At 39.3% G+C, this 25,879-nt stretch overlaps 2 protein-coding genes across 2 annotated transcripts in view; both read left to right on the forward strand.

The window, feature by feature from the left end:
• Window positions 1-16,931, forward strand: part of LOC110991222 (uncharacterized) — a 47,782-nt gene extending 30,851 nt beyond the window's left edge. The window contains exons 2-3 of the mRNA XM_022256493.2: window positions 6,938-7,168; window positions 8,260-16,931. Coding sequence (XP_022112185.1) covers window positions 6,938-7,168; window positions 8,260-10,067 — 2,039 coding nt within the window. The 3' untranslated portion in view covers window positions 10,068-16,931. The remainder of the gene's footprint in view (window positions 1-6,937; window positions 7,169-8,259) is intronic.
• Window positions 16,932-24,155: 7,224 nt separating this feature from the next.
• LOC147799714 (uncharacterized) overlaps window positions 24,156-25,879 on the forward strand; it is a 28,383-nt gene continuing 26,659 nt past the window's right edge. Inside the window, exon 1 of the mRNA XM_087134873.1 lies at window positions 24,156-24,283. The gene's annotated coding sequence lies outside the window, so the exon portion shown is untranslated. The remainder of the gene's footprint in view (window positions 24,284-25,879) is intronic.

The raw sequence follows: 25,879 nt of genomic DNA on the forward strand, positions 1-25,879 counted from the left end.
CACTAGGGTATTTCTGTATAATGAGTCATCTGGCGACTTATTGTATTACTGCAAGCATTAATCACACGAGCCAGGAACGTTATACCCTAATCATAACCAGACTTGAGTCATTTTAGTTGGAATTTTCTGAGAAATTTCTTTCCTTAGAACCTATACAATCGGCAATCCATTGTGCGTGCCAAATAATTCTTTCATTCTCAGAAGGAACGCCTCACAGAGATGGTCGTGAGAACTGTTGACTCCCAACCAACCAATCTGGAGAGGTTTCTGTCTGTTGCATAGATATCTGGGTTATGGAAAGCAATTTCAATTGAGTTCATATTAAAGCATCCTATTCACCGCTCTGTGTATATCCAAGTCTAATTTACTGCATGTTATTTTGTGTATTGTATTGTCTTGGTATTGAATTATTTCCTTGTTCTAAGATACGCACGCCAAAGTGGTATTGACCACGTGAAATACTTAGTCTTTATCTTGGGTAACCTTGCAGCGGTTTTGTATCAATCATTTTTTAAGGAACTTAAAAAGAGCGACTATTTCTTTGCCAATTGTCACTAAATTCGGATTTTGAATCCTATTAAGTATAAGCAAAAGACAGGTATTGTATGGTGACGGGGACAACGCACAACAATATAGTATTTCAGTGTAATCCTCCAAAAAAGTAACAACAGGCAATTTCAAAGCTTTTATTTGGAACAAAATTGCAACAAGGTCATCTGTTTGTGGAGAACAAAACCCAGAGCTCAATTAGGCATTTTTTTCACAGATTTAAGCAAATTTCATAATATATAGATATTAAATGTTTCACAAATAAGACTGACCCAATTACTCAAATGGGGAGTTATCATTGTGTACCTTTTCCACTTGCATTATGTTTGGACATAAATAACCAAATTCATCATCTACTCATGTGATGAAAAATGCACTCTGTGAAATTTTTAATAGAATTTCTTCTCAAAGATTTTTTAAAAACCTTGAATGCCGCAGGAAAATTAAAGAAAAAGAGAGGCCTCACATTAATAACAGTGTACACAATGTCTTTACGTAAATTCCTCGGTTGATCATATTATTTTTATTTTATTTGACTGTGAAATATTGTACACATGCATACTTGTTCGCAGGTGTCCTTACTGGTGAGATATTCAATGCAACATCGTTCCTATTCAGCTGATGTAATTCTACCTCCCGATCATGGGATGGAATTGATTTCCTTTCCATTCAGAATCTACGTCGCTGCAAAGCCAAAGATATCTCGGAAATAATGAAAAGTAAACACACCCTTCATAATTTCTATCTCGGGAGAACTGGTACCCTAATCAATAGAGCAGCACATGCAATATAAGGCCTTCTTGAAATCAAGGAGTCTAGGACTGTGAGCAAGCATAACAAACTTCTTTAGGTTTTTAACTTTTTGTCTTTTTAATTTCACATCTGCCAGCTTGTCATGTTTCTTCCATTGCCAATTGGATCTCTTAATAACAAGCATATGTTCCACTCCATGGGACGCTCATCAATTTTGATATTGGCTGTGATACCCGTAAAAGGGGGTACTCCCTCAGGGCACCCTGTTTTTGTTTCATTTCAGTTCCCATTCATAATCCAATATCACAGTGATATTAATTTCGTAAATCACAGACTGAGATAAAATACCATGGCAAGCAGCATTGCGCGAGTGTCGGTCTTGTCCAATGAATATTCAAGGTTGCGGCTCTCACATTGCATCTCAGCAGGTCAGGGGTTCGCTGGGTCCTTATTTGATGATGAAGAGTTTAATTGAATCCCATCACAGCGATGCACCTCAAGGAATCGGTCGACAGATGATTTTCTCTAATGAAACACCCTTTGGTTTGAATGGCCGTGCGGAACTGTTCATAAACACAAATGCCCGCTCTTCGCACTTTCATTTGTACCGGGTTAAGGTGGCTGTCGCTGTGCTCCAGGTAACGAGCACAAACTCCGGCTTTTTTCGAGCATCCCTATGCTGATGAACAAATACATCCCATTGAATCTTCCTCCAGGGCCCTGCATCATTTCCGTTGACCCTGACGGGGTGTGAAATCTACGTCCTAGACACCTCTTGAAGAGTCGAGGATAAAAATCAATGATCAAGCCATAGCAGATGGAGCCCCCCTACATAGCAAGGATACTTAAAGACGTATATGGGCTTCATATAAATCAGTTTGAATAGGAAATATTTATTATTCCCACCAGTTTAAAGTTTAAAGCGTAAATACCGGGCACAGTGGATAGTGACCCTTATATGACAGCCTGACAACACTCATGGATTATGCTTCAAAATAATTTGGGATCATTTTAGACAAACTATGTAGAACCCGATGATATGATTATTACATGTTTACTAAGACGACTAATCTAATAAATCTTGCTGACGTTATACCTTCCAGAGTTACAGTAATACCCCAATTTCATGTCGATGTGACAGCAGAAGTCGACTATCTGTATATATAGGAACCTTGCATTCATTGAAAGGGAGCTTTTCTAATTTATTGTTAATACGTGGCTGTGCACTTTCTTTTTTCAATAAACACTTCTTATTTGCCGTATAAGTTGACAGTAGAACTCTAATTATTCTGGCAGTATTTCAGAAAGTTAAAAACTATAGCCTATGAATGTCCCTAAATGATTGTTAATGGACCTGTGAAGTTACTGCTTATGTAGTTCGAAGTGTATAATTATACTTCATTTTTTTTCCAAGTATATTCGGCAATCGTTATTTTCATTTTAATACGATAAGATTCCATGTACAAGCTAAAAAGCAGCATTTTCCCTTCCGAGGAACAAAGCTGTTTTTTTTTTACCCACAAACACAAGCAAGCATGCAAACAGATTGTACAATATAACTAACAAATCAAACAGGCATTTAAAATGGGAGTGATTAAATACTATATAATCAGGTGAACATTTTGTGGGAACCATGAGCTAGGTCCAAACAAATAAAAAAATAAATTAAAAAAAACAAATTTGAAGTTTCGCTTTTGTGATTTTAATGCTCATTTTGACACTGAGTCACCGATTTGAGGTAACTGATTTCTTTATGTACAAGTGAGGATCAGCGCTTATTGAACCATGTTTTAAAAAATCACCCTTCAGTTCGACCGAAAATAGCAGGCATTTTAATTCAAAGGAGGTTAGAAAAGTACAAGTCGGTCTTGAGGCCTTTGCCCTTTACTTTAGCGAGAAAATGCTGGCGCATATGAACACCGACACACGGTTTCACTGTTTGACCGTTCCTTACCATAACTTCACTAGTGAGCGCATTATTAATACGTGTGCTGTGGCTGGCCCTGCCACCTTCTGGCCTGGTGTTAGCTTTGTCGTGTAAGCAGACGGCACACCAAGGAGGTACATCAACATTTGGCGCGAGACTTCAACACAAAGTGATCAAAATTAATTTCTCATCTCCCCAGTGCAGGGCAGCTGCAACACGAATGGATCTGTTTATCTCCAACCAGGTCCCCAGCGCGCCTGGGCTTAAGCTAATTTTGCACATACCTAGACGAGGCAAATTAGCTAGAAGTGCTGTTGGAGAGGCCAATAACCCATCTTCACCGTTAACACATTGGACACGCGTTTTGATACGCAAAATATCTAGGCTTCTAACTTCACAAAACTGAAACATTTGTTACCTGATCTAAGGTCGAGATACTTTGAGATTTAGCAAGAAAACGCACATGCCAGTCGTGTTAGTTGAACATTGATATCAAAACGGGTCATCTTTATTTCTTTAAACCTCACAGAGCCTGAATAGGAAAGCTCCCCGAAATTCTTCCCTGTGGGAATACTCGGTAAATCGCGATCCCACTTTAATTCCGTTTCAAGCTCTTTAGCCATTAAACAGCCTCAAGATATGGCGATAGAAGGTATATGAATTTTGGAGAGGGTATAACTGCAGATCATACATAACTATAATTGATCGTTGATACTGTACGAAGAGCAAGGGATTCTGCTTCTGCTATCGATATCAATGCAGCTTCTGCATGAGGTGACATTACATTTATGTCACAGACAAATCTTGTAGAATCGAACGCTAAATATGCTGGCAATCCTGAATGATGTACAAAGAGTAATTTGCCTGTTAACGTCTATGAAGAAAAGTACATTCCTTTGTATTAAAATGTCCTAAATATACAACTGTTTATGGAAACTGCCAACGCTGGCTCCGCTGAAATGTCAGCGTGCTGGCCAGTCATTAAAAGCGCCGCTGAACATTTTCAGCAGGCAGCTGGAGTTATTAACCCCTATTATCCACTTGCAGTCTTGGTAAGGGAAGGTCGAATATCGTTTACAGAGCCTGCGGGGAGGAATATAAACACGTTCTTGGGTAGGTCCTCGGACAATTTGGTAATTTATACAGTAGAGAAAATAGAGACAGATGAAAACGGGACAGCGCCTGCTGTTAGAAAAACACACCATTAGAAGAAATGGGTCGTACTTACATGGTGTGGTGTTAACTGTAGCTGACTTGATGATGTTATCGGATACACAAAGTATTGTTATAGCTGTTCCAATGCATGTATGACCGTGGTCTAATAATAAATACTTTTATGAAGTTGGCTTTTCAAATGCATGTAAAATAGATGTCAATTCGCGCACCATTTCCTTCTGTGCTTAAATAATGTTGATGAGTGACAAAGCAAAGTTTATACATTAGTTTAAGTGAAGAGATGATCTCAAATATTCAGCATAGTGTGCTCTTACACAAATTTTTGAAGAAGCTTACAAATAAAAAAACAATTTACGTGCAAACCGTTTATACAGAACAGGTGTTCTTTTATAACGGTTTCATATTACAAAAACGTTAAACACTGTCTTGCCATATTTTTTTTGCACTTTTCCATCGTTTTCCAACAACAACATCCCCCAATTATTTCTGGTTCTTATAAGTCACATAAAAAAACTTAGAAAACATAGTGTTGGTGGAAGTAAGAAGCAATGGAGTAAAATAGTGTGGAATTTTGAAAGCTTATATTTTTCGTGGAAGATGAATTAAAGTAACAAAAATTGCTCAGAAAAATAAAGACATTTGTCAGAAGACCAGTCATTTTTAACAACTGATAAGCAAATATCTCAAATAAGGTATCTGAACATTTTGGCGCACATTACACTTATGCAGTTTCAGGCGTTAAGTTTTAGTAATTAGGTGAAATAAAGGAAAATATTCAAACTAAACTAAATTGAAAATAACATTTTTCAAAGCATTAAAGTGGTAAATTATAAAGTTGTACCTGTGCCCAGTCTTATAGCCCCCCCCCATGTGGGACAACTGGGTTTCTGTTTTTGTGCGATAAATGTATTTTGAAAAGGGACATGACTCTTATACATTTTTTTCAAATCACTTCAAAAAATAATATCAACTTTGCAAGTGCCCCTGTTACTTAAAACGGGGCACATCCTTTTATTATTATTATTATCATTTATTCGATCAGATATTTAAGAAAAAAGAACAACACAGAGATTGGCAAGGGACAAGAAAAGTAAAAATTTTTAAAAATGTGGTGTACGGACCTAATAAATAGCAGTGCTCAAAAATGAAAATAAAATGCCTCTTTTTCTCACATTACATTTTTAAAGCGGAGGGATGAATGTCGTGTCCGAAACAAAAGACCAATGAAGAGACCAAGTAAAAGCTGACACAAATTATCTCATACTTTTCATGAAGCGCACAATACCTACATGTACTGTATAGGCTTCCTTCATACCAAGTAAAGCAGCAAAAATACGCAGACCGTGAATACCAGTGCTTTGGGAAAATGAAAATTTTGACTGACAAAATAAAACAAATTGGTACTGTACTCGGGCTCCTTTCTTGCTCATTTCGTTCAAGTTACTAGTAAATGATGGTATAAACTGACCACATTTCTGGGGAAATGCGCTGGTTCTCATTTCCGCCATTACAGAGGAAATACACGTAATGGTAATCCGTAAATTCAAATTCAAACATTGAACGTTGTGCAGCACTTGACTCAAATGTGAAAAAATAATGTAATGAGAGGGGATCCAAATTAGCGTACAACTTTCCCAATGACCGCGACACAAATTAAGTTCCTGAATGGAATGACACCCTGCATTTGCATTATTTATCAATTCAGCTGCCTCTAATTTCATTGCTATGCGATTCATTTCGACACAAATGAAAATGATCTATTATTCATAATGGTACATAAACTGCAATGGAGCGCTTCGCGCCTCTTGGAGCCATAAAAAGTCAGAGGAGCGCAATAAAAAGTCCACTTCTGTTCCACCAGCTGTCTAAGTGGTTTTATGTTATAGTTTGCATAAACAAAGCCGATTTCTTTTACGGGAAATACCAGCAACTACAGTGTTGCTATTCACACAAGGGAGCCGCTGAGATATTTTTTAGAAATTACCGTTACCAGGGTTATTGATAAAGGGTGAGATTTGAATGTCTGCTTTCAAAATATGGCGTCCATTATAAAATGTAGACCCACCATCAAAATGAATAAAACCATTAAAAAATGGAAATACTAAATTGTGGACAGAAATGTACTTGTATGAATCTTGCTGCTTCTTTTTCTTTTGGCTGTGTAAAGTATCAAAAATTAAGCAATTTTACTATTTGTCCGCAATTTCGGGTTGGTTTGCAAAGGAAACCTCCAGGTTTGCATTAACTACGAATTTACATTGAAAAAATAAAACCAAGTCAACCACACAAATGTACAAGTGGCTTATTGCGAAGAAGACGACTGTAAATTCAATTTTCAAATAATTTTCTGAAGACTTTCCACAAATAGTCGGGGAAATGTACTTTTTTGCACTCTCAGTCCAGTTTGTTTGCAATAAATATACTTGACCTACACCCAGTTAAAGTTTTGTGAAATTGGTCTGGTGTGACTTGCCCCAAAAGGAAATTGTATCATCAAATTAAGAATTTCTCTTGTTTTTCTTCAATACAAAGGTTACGGTCATATCGCACCTGTCACCATACCTGGCCAGATATTTTGTATTCTCTACGCGATGGGAGGGATACCCTTGATGCTGCTGGTGCTAACCAATGTGGGTCGGGTCCTAGCCAACGTTGCCAGACTGCTCTACATCATGTATACCAGCCGGCTGTGCCAACGAGTACGGATGAGGTGTCGACAACGCCGGTCGAGGAAAAGGGCTCGCAAAATGGCACGAAGGAGAGGTATGAAATGCCAATTTGGACGATGCATGGCGTTATATATTCTGGCCAAAAATCCACATGATAAACCCATTTGTAGTCGCAGCAGGCCAGTTTTTTTCTAAGTACTACAATGTACTACAATCGGTTGAATTCAAAAAAGTTCTTACTCACAGACAAGATGACAAGCAAGAATGTTGTATGACGTGCAGTGATTCAAAACTGATGGCAATTGATTTTCGCTTTAATTAAGGCAGGTTCATACCAGGCGTGAAAGTGAATGTGAATTTTTGACATAAGAGTAAACATTTGTGAAGCGAATTCGCCAAAATTTAACACATTTCAACTTACACAACATTTATGGGCAGATCTTTTGTGACGTTAAATTCGCTTAACATTTGCATTCCCCAGTAGTATGAACCAGCCTTAACACATCTTCCAAATTTATTAAATTTTATAGTAAACATGCGGGTCTATAAAATCGCCCAGAGTAGTTACACTACCGCGAGATGGCGCTATTGCAATATACTGCACCGCCTGAGAACATTATTTTAGAGCACGTAGCGGAGGGCGCTGTCACACGTCTGCGTTTTTTTGTTCAATAATATTCCCCTCGTTCCTTTGGATCTGTGGAGCATGTCCTTTTGAATTAATTAGTAAACTTCCTTTTCTTTTCTTTTTAATTCGCTTTAATTACTGCGTTAAAAGTGTTAAGGTCTTCAGTCACCAGCTTGTGTTTTTCATCTTTCACTGGTTATTTGAAGTAAAAAAAAGGCTGAATTAGGACATTCTTACCGCTTGGAAAGCGAGGACAGAGTTATCGATGCAAACAACCTAGGTCACTGGCTACATTCTGAGTCTAGCTGTCAGACCAAACAACATTCCAGAACGATTTATGTGATATTTTCTAACACTATTGAATTTAGGGTATCTTCTAACCCCAAAAACCTTTCACGAAGACGGGGTCTTTCTGCTTGAAGACGCACTGTTCACCTAGTTGTTTGGTTAGGGTCGCGGTTGGGTTATTATCAGCCTGAAGTGCCGTTTTTTCTTCCCTTAGAAAAAAGGTAAACATTAGACCTGATCACAAATAACCACGTTTTCTTTATCGACAGCAATGGCTCGCAAGGACTCGTCAAGATCAACTCGCTCCAACCGCAACCGAAGCAACAAGGGCAAGAAGTCTCGACCGGTGAAGAAGACCCCAAGCCAAGCCACCATCCGCGTGGACACTGAACCGTACCGAGAGGGCCGCCCCATGTCCGTCAACATGGAGTTGATTCGTAGTGAGCCGCCCCTTCCACCGTCTTACGCTGAGTCGAACGAAATGGAAGACAAAATATCTGATACCCGTGAAAATGCTGAGATGTTCTCTGAGGAGGCCAATAAACCTAATATGTCCGAGGCTCCGGGCCCCGTGCACTTTAGTATTTCACCCACTGAGTCCTTACCAGAGGTGTTTCCCCTGGGGGCCCCTCTGAAACAGCCTATCGCAGGTAAGGCACCCAAAGCCGACATGGACGATGACTTTGATGACTTAAGCGACCTTGACGAGCCGGAACCAGAAGAAGAGCCCACAAAGCAAAATGACAAGCAGTCAATGGAATTTGGGACAAAGCCTGCTCAAAATAACAAATCAGATTGCAAAGGGAGCATATCGTCAACGCCACTGTTGCAACCTTTGCAAAGGGAAGCCACATGCACAAACAAGGGGCCAGCGTCCTCTGAGGTTGATTGCGCAATAACAATAGAGGAAAGCGGTGATCATCATGAAGAGAAGAGACTGGGTCGTGCTTCTTCCTCGATCGCTCTGGGAGAACTTTGCGAAAAGCGTCTACCTCCGAGGCAGTTCTCGTGCATCGAACTACGCCAGATAGAGGAGCGCAGGTCAATATCCTTCAACATGGAAGGCATTGCAGAGGAGGAAGACAATTCCCCAAAAGAGAATGATGTTTTCCTATCCAAGGAATCGCAAAGTGTGGACGACCTGAACGCAGAGGTCATCGGTAGTGCCTCTGATCTCAACAAACGCAAGAATAGTCGTGGAAAGGGCAAAACGAAGAAGAAAACTAAAAGCAAATTGAAAAAAGACGGTGAGAAAACGAGCAAGTCTAGGTCTTCAAAACACCGGAAAAACGCAGAGCTAAGAGTTGTCGAGAGAAGGAAAGGTACACCCAAAAAATTACGGACAAAAAGACCAGTTATGTCGCCGCCTACGCTAAGATCGCTTCACTCAAAACAATTAAAAATACTGGACAAAGCAACTGCCGTTCGCTTGGCAACGTATGATAAGGACTTTGGGAACAGCCGTGAGGACCTCACGACACTTATTCCCGCCCTCAAACACGAAAAGGTGCGGCTGTTGTGTGAGTACGATCGCGGTGTCATTCGTGACCGTGTGCACAATCCTCGTGGCCAACGCCGCCGCCGAATGGCAGCATCAGAAAGTGGAAGCACGCGGAGTCGAAGCAGTAGGGGCGCCCGAAGAAGGAGAAGAAAAGGCCGAGAGTCGGGCAGCACGACTCCTGTGGGCTCGGACCGGACTTCAACATTCGACAGTGACACAGAATCCACAGACACGGACGATCCAGGTGCTGATCCACTCCAACAGGCTGAAATCCCCATCGGCCCAGTCCTGGCTTTTTTCTTTAGCTACGTCGCCCTTGGTGCCGTCACGTTCTTCTTTATCATGGACAAGTGGAATCTCTTCCAGTCTTTCTATTTCTGTTTCATCACGCTCACGACGATAGGTTTCGGAGATTATGTTCCTGATGACAAGCTAAGCAGTTTGCTGGCCTGTTGTTTGTACACGCTCGTCGGCATGGCCGTCACGTCTATGTGTATTGCGCTGATCATGAAAAAGTTTGTGGTCACTGTTAAGCACATTGGGCGCCGGGTTGGAATCGTCGGAGAAGACGATTGACAAAGCGCCACAAGCGGTGAGGAGAGTACCCCATCGCACCAGGACTCCTCTTAGTTAATTCTCTGCAAATACTGAAACATTCATGCTTGTACTATGAGTTCCATAATGTTATCGCTGTTGACAGCACATAGATAGAAGCTAAACGTCCACTGTGGTGTAAGTCAGTATTTATGGGTGAGCGGTGAATGACCGATTTTATTAAAAGAAGCCTCAAACTTAGTATATACCTTTGCGCGAAAGCAGTAGTTTTTACATCTTTTGGTAGTGCGCAAACACGCTTTCAGAAAAGATATAACGGTACTCCCTATTTGCACGGAGAGTTGACTGTCTCATATCCGTGACATGTGAGGTTTAGTATATTTCGCAGCCATTTTATATTTTATTTTAATTTACTCCCCATGAAAAAATGAAATAATCAATTTTCCGTTTCAAAAGGCATGTGCTAAACTTTAAGTGTTTGGGCCCAAGCAGAAACGCATAAAAAAGACTGCCTTAAAACAATATATTGTACGCAGATTTTAACAGCCTTCCTCGAGGTAATAATACGTTATGGACGGCCAAAAATATTATGACTTCGGCGAGAGAGGGCGCTGCAATGGATAGACCTTTGTCTTGTTACCCCTAAGCTTTGCACAAGCAATTTAGGCAACCAAAAATCGATTGCTCTTTATAAAGGTTCTTGCACAAAATGCAGGACACAAACGGTCCCCACGGGCCACCATATGGTAGATGTTACTTCTCCAATGTCATTGTCAATTATTTTGGCATATTCACTAGGCAGATACAACGTTTTAGTACCGTGCAATACAACATAGAACGTCATACCTATGACCTGCCAATTTCGGAACCTTAATCGAATGAAAAATGTTTCGACAGTGTTATCAATAACGTTTTGTGAATTCTAAACAAACAAAATAATACAACTGAGCTTGAGGTACTTTGTGAAGAAAGAAAAACAACTGAGGATGGGAACATAGTTTTTAAGGGGACAGGTTCGGCCTCAGGAAGGGCTTGCAGTTGTTTCTAAACAATGATATACTAAATATTTCTTTGTATAATATCCGTCGGCTCGTTAAAAGCCATGTGTTATTGAAATACCGCCCTCTGTGTACCGTTACTTTTCGTTACTCTTATTTAATCAGCCATCGAATTTGATACAGGTGTTATACTTATTGTTGTAATCAGAATTTTTCATAGTTTGTGCAAATTTTTACTAATTGTTACTTACCAAGTCTTTATTCGATGGTTCCATTTACATTGAACACAAAGCGGATTCCCGCCCTTTATTAACTTGACATAATAGACAGTGGATCGTGTCAAACTTTTCTGGACCTAATCACACATTTCATTGTAGGTTGTGAATAATTACTTTTGTAAGTCTTAAAATAACCAGCCTATGGTCACTCGTTTTCGTAGAGGAAGTCCCCTTGAAAAAGCTGTGAATGACTGGTCAAACAAACAGCGAAATCGATATCGGGCGCTGTGTCCAAGCAACATTGCGAGAACTCTCCTGGCAAGGTTTGCCTGGTTAAGTCAGATTATGGTGATTGTGGCAACCAAGACAACAGTTGAAATGTGATGTTGCGAGAAAAGTTTAGTTCCGGCTCGCAGAGTCACACACGTCACGAAGGTCTGACTCACCTTTCAAATTAACGAGGGTAAACTGGTGCAGCTCGGCTTCTTAAAAGGTACAATGGAGGTAATGCAAACAGGGTTGGCAAGGGTTGCCTCCAGCAAATAATCCCAGTATTCGAGTTATGCTTTAAACATTAGTAAAATTTTGTTGTCACTTTGAAATCAATTTTATGAAATTCTGACTTATTAGCGTTAACACAAAAGGGGAGGGTAGCTCTCTTTTGGGGAGGGAAGCATCTTACAGAGACAGATTGACAGTCAGAAGTAGAGAGACCACTTCAGGGGCGTTTTCACGGAAATTATCATTCTATCCATTCTTCTCTTTTATTTGAATTTTGTTCCTATAATCTTTTCTTGCTCATTTTGAAAACAATTTCCCATCATCCTGGGGCTAGTGCCTCCCGCCTCCTGGAACACCAATGTTTGAAGATGTTTTTGAAGAAGTCATGTGCTCTACAGTCCCCCCCCCCCTTTTTTGCGTTTTTAATGGCTATTGCTTATGCACTGTCTGTCACATCTGACAGGGTGATTCAACAAAGCTTTTAGTCAGATTGGATTGAAACTTTGCAGAAATAATGAATTTTTTTCACATTGGCACAAGCTTTCTTAGAAAACTGTCATCAACTCGTCGGGATCTGAAGGGGCCGGGGAAATTAAAAGCGAGGAACCCGTCACTCCACCGATGTAAGGAGATCCCAAACGGCTCCGTTTAGAGAAAAGTGGCTGGAAATACAGGCGCCAAGAGATAGGAAAATCTTTTTAACATGGTTATTTCATATATATTTGAGGTAAGAGCAATGACTGTAATTGATATCATTTTACAGGAATATCTCCGGCGTGTTTTGAGCCTAATTAATGAGGACATCTTTTTAATATTGAATTGCTTCTTTTTTGACTTACGGTGAAGACTCTCATTTTGTACTAAACTCCCAGCGTCAAGTGGTTCAACTGCGGGCAGGGGCGTGGAAGGCTGGAGTCTCCCGGATTTAAAATTTTGAAATTTATAAGCTGCAAGTAATTTGCCTTTAGAGTCCCCTTTGAAAAAATGTGTGTGCATCTGTTGTTCCCTCTCCCAGACATTTCATCCTATCTACGAAACTGTTGTGTCTCAAACTCTTGTGACATGATAGAGTGTCTATCAGTGATTATAATGTTTGCCATTACTTAATCAACCTGACGCGTCGACTACCTGCTTACGTAGTGGCGTTCACAGAAATAGCATGTTCATTGCGATTAAACCTTCAATTTAATGAGAGAGAGGCAGGTGTGATTACCAGAAAAGATCGAGAGCATGACATGTATTGTGTCTTTCGCTCTCTCTGAAACTTCCTCACTAAAGTAACTGAATCTTCGATTGGAGTAGTGAGTAGAGATGATAAGAAACAAATGTGTTGAACGTTAGAAAATAGTTGTGGATGATGCTTGGGTTTAAAAATGTAGTGCTCTGTCAGAAAACAAATAGAGGGCTTTCAAAGGGCTTGTCGGTTCATTTTCAGTGTTTCAAAGTGCTTAATGTGGTTGAGTGGTTGAAGAAAAAATTTAAATGACAATCTTGTTCTGTGAGGATTGTTTCATGAAACACTTAACGAAAGAAACACGAGTATACCTCTTGAAACAATTGAAAATTGATCATTTTACTGATGAACCGTAAATTGGTCGTGTAAGAGATGATTCAAAATTTGGCAGGTGTGTTGAATTAATGAGGAGATTAGTAAAAAGTCTGTGTGACTTGACAACTGACTGCCTACCTGACCAGCATAGACTGACCAAAATTGCCCGCATAACCTAACTGATGCTTCAACTGACTGACAGACTGACCGGCTGGCCCACGACAACTAACACAATGGCTCGCTGATTCCTGCCTTTTTGTCCTACAAATCCACTGACCACTTGCCGACTGATTTACTGACCGACCAACTGGCTGATTCCCTGAACGACTGATAAACCAAATGAGAGTCTATCCAACCGAAAGAGCGGCTCACTGATTCCGACCTACGAAATCGAAAATGTAATGACTTGCAGACACTTCAACTCACCCATCTACTAACTGACTGACTCGGACTCAGAAAGCGACAGACTCAGTGGGTGACTCGCTATTCCAACGACTCCTAGCTGACCCAATTCTACATCTACCCGCTGATTTCATTGTCTGCTCAGTGAACGATCTATGCCGTGAGTAGTTCGCAAGTGGACTAGTGGGTGTGCTCGAGCAAGCTATTCGTGTTAACATGAGTATACTCCTTAGTGCTCGAACAGCTAGAGTACCACCCACGGGGAGGGGGGTATACTCTTGCACCCGAGTGTAATGCGCATCCTGCTCCTGTTAGCTGGAGTAACCCCGGGAACGCACCCACTGACTCGCCTCTTAGACTGGTTCATTGATTAGCTGAAAGACCATCCTACTGACTACCCGATCGATTGGTAGACTGCACGTTAACTTCCGCGCTCTCCCCCAAATGACTGACACATTCATTGACTGAACGACTGAAACGGTGACATCCTTGCTAACCAAACTGTCGACAGACTGACTAATAATACCAATATTGTCCAAACGCCGTACAGACGTTTCGACGACTTGACTAACAGGCCCACTACCTGGATGACCAGCAGACGATCAGAATGAAACCTTCACAACATAAGCCTAATTGATTAGCATACGTTTTTGCAAGTTCAAACACAGGGGACGTGACCAGCAGACTGAATAAAGTATAATGCATAAAGAGCAACAGTTTGGGAAAAAATAAGCCTATCGCTTAACTACCGAAGTTCAGCAGATCATGAGAAATATTCGTACGAAGGTGCGCGATCTCATATACTCACACTTGATATCAGAAGTAACGACAACACGTTTTACCATGTACCAGGACAAGCAGTGGTGAGAATATTTGAATGTACTAGAGACGAAATCAGAACATATGATCCGACAAAGGATTTTGTGTACCGGGTCCGTTGTAAGGATCAGAGTATATTTTAATTATCTTCACGAATTACATAAACATTCTGTTGTCAGATTGGCCCAAAATCGCATAAGTCAACGGATGTCTGTCTTTCGCAAGGGATATTAACTGCCCTTTTGGTCCCGTTTGGGGATGTAAGATGTTCCCAGCAAACACCATTTTAATTCTCAGATATTGGTTACATCTATTATTGGTTTCATTTTCCAAGAGATACCCTGCAGCATTCAAATAAGACCGTCAACATTTGCAACTGTATGTAATTCTTGCAAATGGCAAATGTATGAAACGTTTGTGTTTTCAGAGGGAACGACAATATTGAACCAGTTTATTACCGTAACGAAATTAAACAATGGAGCGTGTGTACAACGAAATTAAAGCAAAATAAGCAGCGCATTCATCACACTATGGTGCGAAACCAGAGGGAAAATAATTTCAATTTGACTTGCCTGTGTAGAAAAAATAAATAAAAAATAAATCCACATCTCATTTGTCCGTATATTATCTGCAAAGAATGCAGCAAGCCTTTTTAAGAGCTTGCAATATGTAATTGTGATAGGTTGGATGAAAGAGGTTTTTCCTACGTCGAAAATAAGGTAAATAGAAAAGTTCACTTTTCAACGTTTTTAATTCCGCTCTCACCAACCAGCAACTGCAAATGTATTGTTGTAAATATTTCGAAAGTTTGTCGTCTGTTTTATCTCTTGTGAATTTTCAATATTAAACCAACTTAAATGTAGCTAATTGATCAGCACCTTGAATTCATTGCTTTTTACGTATACGTTAAATGTAAACACTTTTATCTACTGTAAAATAGAATTGAAACAGGAACGTGTATTGCTAATTGAAATATTCCCAGTGAAATAGAGATGCCCAGTACTGTATTTAAATCAAATATTAGAGAATTCAGAGAGACGGTGTGGGGTTGTCAGAATATAGTTTGTGGGATTAAATTGCTTTTCACATTGTTTCTTTAAAAGCAAAATCTATATTGTAAATAATAATTTCAGGAAAAAAGTATTCATATTCAAATTTGGCAGAGTCCAAACAATAAAATAACAATGCTAACTTTGAAAATCATTATTGAAAAAACAGGTTTGCTTTCTCTGCTCATTGCTTAATTTGAATTGTTTCACATCTATTATTAAATTTTGGTGTGTCTATTTTTTAATTCTCACATTATTACTTTTTGTTTTCCTGCCATAATTCTTGTGGGGAGTTTCAATGGAAAAGTCCTCAAATATCTGTGTTTGGCAGCCTTCCGGCTCGTTTTTCTCTTGACAGAACTTGAAAGGCGATGTTCTGTCGATCTCATAAATGTGTCATGTTTTGTGTCATGTTTGATAATAAATTTTTGGACTTTTTATAAATACGCAGGGGTTCTATATAGAATACCTAAAAGCAAAATAATAAAGCGCAGCCCCTGCTTTGGGCCTCCTGACCAGTTTTCCGTATTACTCAAGTATATCGTGTCTTTGGCATTAATCATGAAGTCAAGTATCTTCACGAAGAAAAAAGAAGATTTGGCGGTGCGTCACAAAACAAATCCAGCTGTTTCTGTCATTCAGCGTGTTAGGTTTCCCGGACTTTTTGCCAAACATGATTATAAAGTGTCACAATGTAGGCCGATGAACCCAAGGTGATTAGGTTTTGTGGGTGTTGTCTGTCTTGATGCCACCGCGCCTCTCCATAACACCCCTCGGCAGCTGTCTCCAGAAAAGTCGTCGTCTTTCTTCGAACAATACACTTCACCCTTGGTCTCCGCAGCTCCGCATCTCTCGGGGCACGATGCACGCTGTTGAAATAAAAATCTTCTGTACGGGTCCTCCAAGTCGGGAAGTGCAAGGGCATTTCTCGTAAGGCCCACTGTTGGAGGTGTTTTGCGTCCGTGAATTGGGCGGGGGTGGGCAATCCTTCTTTTTATCCATCCCATCTCTGGGTACACGACTTCCGGTTTTCGTGTCAACGTCGTTTTCAGCAGCGCACAAAAGAGAATAGTGGCATCACCCCAATCAGAACAAAACAAAATGAAGTTAAAGGTTACAACTTCCTCAAGCTTTTTCGAGTTTCCTGGGTATCTCGGTGAAAACTGTTCAAAGATGAGGTCTCCACCCAGATGCTTGCACTTCTAAGACATGATACAATCCTGCTCGCAATAAACATCTGAATGATTATGGTGTGAGAAATGAAAATATTCGAAAGATGCTCTTAAATTTTCATGTTCTATTATATACTAGACGAATTTTAGAAGCCTGTAACCTCTACCACGTTAAGATTGAACTTCAGTATTAAATAAATGCCATCTGGGCAACTCCTGCACAATCATCAGGAGTTTATATTTAAAAGAGACTATGTGAAATTTGCAGTAATTATTCGTTAATTCTTAAATGTCTTTTCCTGTTACATTTTTTTCCAAACACGTGTAACGCTCATGGCTCATTTCTAAGGTGTAATTGGAGAGGACAACCAATGAGTATTCCCTTATAATGGAGAGGCAAAGTCTCACAGGATTTACATGTAGCCAACATTAATCTCTGGGTGAAATCTGGCCGTTTTGAAAATGTAAATCCAAAGCACGCGCGTCGTTAATAAGATTAAATGGTGACTTAGCACAACAAGGGGCAGTTCCGGCCGTCAGAGACTGAAACTTGGTTATTTACGTGTTCGCCCAAGGTCTGACCCAGAACCACATTTCCGGTAGCTAAACTTATTATTCTTAGGGGGATCTGTAAATGTTTTCATGAAATTTATGACCTCTCTGAGGAATGAAGGTACATTTTTGGAGCTTTCTACACTTATTTGGGGGGGGGGAAAGAACACAGACCCCTGCAATCACTTTTCTTTCATTCAAAAATCATTCCACCTTTTGGGGAGCATAATAGCCCCAATTTCCCGTCCCCATCTGCCCTTGCGTTCGACTGTAATCTTTACTGTATGACATGCATCAATAATTGATTAGTTTGTTGAAGCCACTATCTGCAATTCAAGTCAAATGCCGAAAAGGTCATATAGCAATATGAAGTGAAAATCATATATACATGGAAGGTAATTGACACGTGATTCAATAATCTTAAAGCTAAACCAATAATATGGGGGGTTTGACGTGCTTTCTTTCCCAGAAAGTTTATCCAGCAAGGGGGGCGCTTTTCTTAATAAGGACCTGTTCAAAATTACATTTTATAATCAACTCTACAAAAAGATTTTTAAGTTTTCTAAACGAACTAACTATCAAGGTGAAATTGCATTCTCAAAAGAGAGAAACTTTATTAACAAGTACAACTGTCTTCAAGCTGAAGAAAACTTGCCTTAATGCTGCCCGAATATCTTCATGTGCATAACGAAGATCAACATGAAAATTATTCCATAATGTTCATGCAAATTTAGCCAAAAACTTACATATGCCAATCTACTTTTGCTTCCATGGTCTGACGTGCACGAGAATCATAAAAACTCAAGAGATTAGGTCAAACCATAAAAATTAGAGCCACATTTAACATTCTTCAGCACCTTTGGAGTGTGGCTGTGCGTTAATATGTTTGCATTGGTATAGTGAATGTTGACATTACACAATTCCGAATGGCCTTCGCCGATGAAGAAAAGAACTGATCAAATTATTACAGTCACTAGACAAATCTAACGTTAGGCACGTCGTGGGACGCACTAAACCTTGATTTGCCTTAGCAAGGTCAACACTGGGGGAAAGTGTGCGCTTCACAACATTAACGATACCCCAAATTACAAGAAAGCGATGAAGCTAGGATTAGTGCAGCAGACAGACGAGCGCAGACTGCACTTCCTGAAGGTTGAAGGTCTTAAACCAAGCTTTCCCGATTCGGATCCACTTAGAATGTTTCAAATGGTGCATCAGACATGAGAGTTTTTAAAGTGAAGGTGGTGGCATGTAAAGGAAGAAGCAAGGCCTTCGAAATGTATAATGGCGAGCGTCAATGTTCATTTTTATTCTCTCTTAACCTTGATATATTGTAATACAATGTATGTCCTTTTTGTTTAGTGTCTATTGTAACTTGTCTGTGTAACTCAGATGCCTGTTAATTAAATACCCATGTAGTGTGTGTGGTGAACCCGTGAAAAACAATCAAAATGGAACATTCTGCGATTGTTGCCAGTCTTGGACTCATCTTAAATGTACTAACCTAGGTCATATTGACTACTATATTTTATCCAATGACAATGAAGTTTGGTTTTGCTCATGTTGTCTAATGACTATATTTCCATTTAATTCTTTGGATGACAATGAATTCAAATTAAAAATTTCTGAATTGGATTCAAGTACTAGGAGAGTCCTTGACTTTGAGACACTGATTGGATTGAACTTCACTGAATCGCGCAGTATTGAACATATTGATAACTTACAACATTCTATAATTGATTCTTGTTATTATTCTTGTGATAACTTCATAAACTTAATTAATCACGATTCAACTAATATTTTTTCCTACCAGTATTTAAATATTAGGAGCTCATCTAAAAATATTGACAACCTAATTTTTTTCTGCAATCCCTTATTTAATCGTAATATCTCAGTAATTGTCCTAAGTGAGACTTGGTTAAAAGAGAGCTTTCCCATAAATGTCCTTAATATGCCAAGGTATTCACTGTTATATAAAAATAGATATGATAAAATCGAAGGTGGAGTTGCCTTAAACATATCTTCAAATTTGTGTTCTTTCCCAAGCACTGATTTAAATGCCATGAGCAATGAATCTGTAGAATGTATGTTTGCGGAAATTGTTACACCTAGTTACCAGAAAAACATAATTATTACAAGAGTATATAAGGCACCAGATGTCAACTTTGACAACATTCTTTCTTGTTTTCAAATATTATTCTACCGTGTATCTACTGAAAATAAGTATAACCTAATATCTGGTGACTTTAATATAAATTTACTTAATCTCGACAACAGCAGAGAGGAATTCATGGACATTACGTATTCTTCTGCAGTATGCAAATTAGAATAACACTGTGGATAAGTTGGCCGGAACATTTTTGCTGAAAATGTTTTCCCAAAAAAACACTTGGTTGAATTCTCAGAGAGGCGATATTTTCTTGTCAAGGGGCAGGGGTAGTCTAGCATTATTGGAATTAATTATGTGACTAGTATATGCTTTGCAGGTGGGATTTGTACTTGCCTTATTCGGAAAAGATTTTTAGAAGTGAATGGAATCATCACATTGTCATTTGTTAAACAACGGCTTTTGCAGGTCCTATGCAACCCATTTGATGGGCGACGCACGACGGGCGACGCACGACGGGCGACGGACGACGGGCGACGCACGACGGACGACGCACGACGGAAAATGGCATGTTTGGAACTGGAAAATGGCAGAATTGGGACACAACAAAAAGCAAAATGCGACGGACGACGGGCGACGGGCGACGGCAGATATGGAATTCCATAAAAAACCATACAAATTCTGAAAATACATTAATGAGAGATTATTCACAGGAAAATTTATTAAATCTAAATTCACAATTAAATGCTAATTATTCAGTTGTTCAGTTGTTTATGCACAAGATGCCAACTCGGCTTTTGTTAATTTTGTGAACATTTTTTAGTGAGAATCATATATCATGATATCCCCCTAAAGCGCAGCGATGTAAACTCAAATATGTTAATTCCCAAATCACCTTGGGTCACCATTAGTCTGTGTAAATCTATATGTCATAAAAATAAACTTTACCATAAATGTAAGTGTAATTCCTCTGATGAAAACCGCTCTAAATATGTACGCTATAAAAATATATTGAAAAATGTCCTTCGCCAGGCTAAACGTAATTATTATGCTAAGTAATCCAATAAACAAAAAGGAAATATCAAAAACACATGGAAATTAATTAATAATGTATTGCAAAAGAACAAGCACAAACCATTTACATCAATTAATATTGAACGAACCTCTACCAGTAATCCACAACATATAGCTGATCATTTCAATAAATACTTTTCAAATATTGGTACAAAACCTTCGTGGCCACATTCTTTCAATAATTATAATTTCTCAGACTACCTCCTTAATTCAAACCTTAATTGTATTTTTCCCCGTTACAAATGACGAAATTATCAATATTGTGTTAACATTACTGAATAAAAAATGTGCAGGAGGCGATCATGTTAATAGTTCTTTGATAAAGGCTGTGATCCATGCAATCTGCAAGCCTCTAACCGCAATAATAAACTTATCCATTTCTACTGGGATAGTGCCAGATGGCATGAGGGCTGCAAGGGTCACTCCCGTTTTTAAGAGTGGTATTCCTCTCATTGTTAGTAATTATCGACCTGTAATTCTTACTTCTTTTTCTAAAATTTTAACGCGTGTGATTTACAAACGTGCAGTATGTTCAATACGGATTTAGGGAAAATCACTCAACATCACCTGCTATAATCAAATTAATTTATAAAATAACTAATGACTCAGATTCACCAGTTACTACTATTGGTATCTATCGAGACTTTTCTAAAGCATTCGACCCGGTAAATCATGAAATACTGCTTTCCGTGTTATATTATTACGGTTTCCTATTATACTAGGCAACGTACTTCCACCGGGTTTTATCGCGTACTAAACTTGCTGCAACCACGATAAAACACAAAGGACCATATATCTGCCAACACAATTACAGATTTTGTGTCCGTATCATTGGATCGTAGCAGGACTACATTCACCACGCTTGTAAGCATAAAATGAAAAACGCCCCCACTTGAAACACAACAGAGGGCCACTGCTGCGGTGCACAAGCTAAACTGGTCCAGCTTACAAGGGTGGCGAGCGTAGTCCATGCTACAATCCTATGATACCGACTTACTCATAGCATGGCGTATTTGGTGTGCAACACTGTACTTATAAGTAACGGTGGGTAGTCGGATTGGGTGGATGAAGTCCGATACGTCAACGCCTTTTTTTTACTGATATACTTTCCTTTTAAAACGCAGTCCACTGAATTTTAGGTGGTTTTCATCATTAATTAATCAATAAAATCGGCATTGCGGTAGATTTCTTCAATTTCCTCTTTAAATTTGATAATATTGATGCAGTCACTTATGACACAAGGATGTGAGTATAAAAGGGAATGGTGAACCAATTTACTTTTTGATCACCCCAGCCGGCCACCCATTGAGGGAAACCTTTATTTTGTCAAGATAGAGATATCGAAGTGTCACTATGAGTAACCATGTAAGCCAACAGGGGAGCAAAATGAAAAGAAAAATTGAATTTTGGTTTTCCCAGTACACTTTCAAATCATCTTTATAATACTTAGTTTGCTCACAATGACACTTGAAATAGTTGAAGTGACGCAGATGCCCTTTTAGATATTTTGTAACATATCATCCGCGAAACAGCATACAGTGCCCTTTTTAAACAATTATTTTGAGCGTTTTAGTCCCTGCACTGCGAGAGGTGATGGGGTATAATGGGACTGCTCTATTTCACAACACGACCCTTGCAGCCATTAAGCTGCAGCTTACTCGTTCTTACTAGTACTAACCTATCCCTGGCACTGAAGAAGGTCTGACCGTCTTTGCAGTGGTTCGTCAAACATTCGTGTCTATAGCAGTGGTAGCAGTCAGTGACTTCCGCTGATGTAGATATCATGCTGACGTTTGGCCATACTTTAACTCTATAAGAGCCGGCATTTTGTCGGACCATCTTGCTGCCCGGGTGCGAATTCAGCCGACCCATGCTCGATATTTAGTAAACTTGGTACATAGGTAACCACAATCATTATCACCACAAATTTTACGATTCCACTCACTCCAATAAAATTGTTTGATGAAACGGTCATTCTAAATTTACGCTAGTCGACCCTTATGCATAAAGCACATCAGTAAGAAAAGTAGACATTTTTGGCTGACTTCTCTCGGAACAAAATGTGCACAGGGCAGCTTCAGTTTGTCTGGTGTATGTAACAGTGATTCAAAGGATTAGGGTGTGAAATAATACGCTGCGATAGTGTTTAAACACTACAAGGGGTAAGATTGCGCCCCAGTCTCTTTTAGGATTAAGTGCCCGTAAAGGTATAGTCCTGAATTTGCAGTTTTCCAAAAAGTAACTGACGAAATTATTATTGAAAAGTACACCTAGTTTAAAGACGGATATTAACTCCCTGTGGAACTCTTCTTTCTTGAAAGCTGTCCACTTGAAAAAAAAGTGAAACAAGGTTATTTCCGACGATGCGTTTGAATGTGAATTTTTGGAAAATTGCCTTTCGAAGCACACAACACAACACGCGCGCTGCTACTATGCTTCTGTGGTTCAGAACATGTCCCAGACGCCGAATGCGGGCGCAGCTCAAAACACGACTTGGCATCTTTTTTCTCAGAATCTCAGATCTTTTTCAATTCATATGCACAGTATGCACTGAGCTAAAAAGGCATCAGTTTTAATCTTAGGCATCCTTCTTTGAGTAATTTTGTTGCCTCCAAGGAACAAAATGCACAAATTGCACATGATAGACTGCACCTCTAAAGACCAACCATTAAAGATTTGTCTTCGATCTTATTGCACTCAAAATCGAATGAAATTTATCAGATTCGGCGATCATACAATATAAAATATTAGACATATGCCAGTTAGACAATTCAATACAGATTTTTCTAGTTTTTAAAAGCAAAACTCAAACAAATGTTGATATTGATGCTGGAATTAAAAGTTGGAAATGGAAGATTATAACTCTTTAAACAGAGAAGTCAAAAGACCTGTTTACAAAACGTCTTCATAGTCGAGTGTTTTGAAAAAAAATATATATAAAGAACTCCAACGCCTTTCCATTTTTTCAAACGTTAACTTTATTCATTGGATCTGACACAAATAGCTGTAACATTATCTGCAAAGATATGTTGAATATCAGCTATAGCAAACTACATCATGTGCCGTTGGCATACCAAACAAATAGCAAGATAAATTTGTTACCATTATGCATTGACGAGCCTAATGAGGCATGTTTGTTGACTGCAGGATTTTTTGAAAGCTGAAAAATTGATTTCAAAGATTATTATTATTGAAATCATCTAAACAGGCATCTTGGAATTTCCAGCATCTTTAACCCCAGCTCATTCCAATGTTTGGACAAAAAGCCCATGTGAGCTGGAGTGTAGAATTATATCGTGCGAAGCTGTGTTTACCCAATTAAAACCGCCTTAACCTGCCTGCATTAATACCCATTCCACTGCTGTCAAACTTCCAATAAAGGCTATATTCAACCTACAACAATCAGCAGAGCGATACCAATGGATTCCTGAAAAGTCTCCTTTTGTTGGCTCGGCTCTTAATCTAAAATATCAGAGTTGATATGGCTGCGGGCTATTTTCCCTCATTTTGTTGTCCGCGGGAGTGGGTCGGGAGCCTTCCCTTGATTCGTCGCCGACTCTTTTCACGGAGTTTCCGCTCCATATTCCAGCCCAAAAGGGGGCAATCAAAAAAAAGGGGAATGACATCATTATGGTTCCTTGGAAGGGGTTGAGTTTAATTGGGAGGAGAGAGTCATGATCAAAACCTATTTGAATGGTCCGGGCTGCTGCTACACAGCATTTCGGCCTCTTCCCCATGCTGGTGCACCCTCGCTGCACGATCTGCCCTGCACACGACGCAATTGAATCGTTTCATGGTAGGTGTCACTATCCTTTTTTTTTTTTTTTTTTTTTTTTTTGCTCTTCCCGAGCAAAAGAGCGTCAAAGCAAACGTATTTTGAAGGCTCAAGGAAATGTTTTGTATCTGGCTAGACAAAAAAGTAATTATTTTCCAGTGTGACTTTGAAGGTACTCGTGTTGCGTTGAAAGAAGCCTTTTGTGGGAGCGAAACGATTCTGAACATTGTTAATTCACATTAAGAAATCATTTAAATCAACGTTACCGTACTTAATTCACATTTCAACAAATGGATGATGATACATGCAAAACATTTTCTGGCAGCCACATGTGTAAATCTGCAATCAAAGGAGAAAGAGGATTGGTTTCTTTGACCTCAGATCTTGCTTCGGTATTTTGCACCAGATCTCCAACCTTAGTCCTTAAAATTAAATAACATATTTTTGTTGCTTTGAGTCCGGTCTTTCTTGTGACGTTAGTCACCGTTTCATTTCAGCCACGTTGACAAGTATTGTCTTTGAACTGCTGGCTCGGACTCGGAGTGGGAACCATTGTGAAGTCGAAGCCCTGGGCAAAACACTTTGCTATAATTGCTTTTCTCCGCCCTACAGCTAATGTTTACCGTAGAGGCCTCACTTGCTGTTTGCGCTTTTGACTGTGAACCAGTTGTTATTTTTGGTTATTTTAAGTGTCCAGGCAAAAAGAAGACACTCTCCGTTGAAATGACACAAGCAATGGTCGCCAACATGCTGTAATGCGTCACCCCCCACAATTTCTTTTGTTTCGTAGTTGAGTAACTAGCCATTAATACCTTAAATATGAACGAACACGGACAGAATGACGGGCGAATTACCTCATTAGGAAAAAGCAAAAAAATAGTGCAGGTCAAACTCTGTGCCATTCTGTTTTCTTTTTAATTCCAGGAAGACATGTAAAGAGAGAACCGGAGTAGTTAAAGAGTTAGTTCTCAATAATATACTCTTCAGTTCTAACATTAACGATAGCCGTCTCCACAAGTAAACCGGTCTTTCTTGTTTTGCTGCCCAACTGAGAGGGCAAAATTAAAATGTAAGGATTAAAAATTGATTAATATTATTACCCCGTCGTTGGGCTCACAATTACAGCTTTCCACATCAAACTGGCTGCCGAATATAGTTTCCGTCCGCAGACACTTATTTTGTAAGGATCAGCTAATTCAATTTGCGCGTGATTGATTGGAATAACAGTCAGTGGAGAATGGATAAAAATTTAACCAACACTTAATGGAAGCATGTGAAACATGACAAAAAATTGACACCGCCAAAAGGACCGGGTAAATGAAATCTATAATGATTGAAGGGATTTGTCAGATTCAAAAGCGGCCAAAAGGAAGAGGCTCATAAATCAGTTCCCTTTTAAAAAGTATTGTCAAATAAATTATATGATCACACTTACAATATACGAAAGTGCATGAAATAGAATATAAAGTGGTTTGCCTGCGCTTCCAAAGCGGTTTTCTTTGTGAGGAAGTATTGATGTCAGGACATATCGCCTGTGTGGTACACTCAAATGAAAAGCCTTTGGTGCCTTGCAATTTTTGAACTTGTTTATCTAAACCGCATTCACTGAAGGGAAAA

Source organism: Acanthaster planci, linkage group LG03 (genome assembly GCF_054643075.1).
Source record: "Acanthaster planci isolate LZ-2023a linkage group LG03, COTS_SCS, whole genome shotgun sequence".
Lineage (NCBI taxonomy): Eukaryota > Metazoa > Echinodermata > Asteroidea > Valvatida > Acanthasteridae > Acanthaster > Acanthaster planci.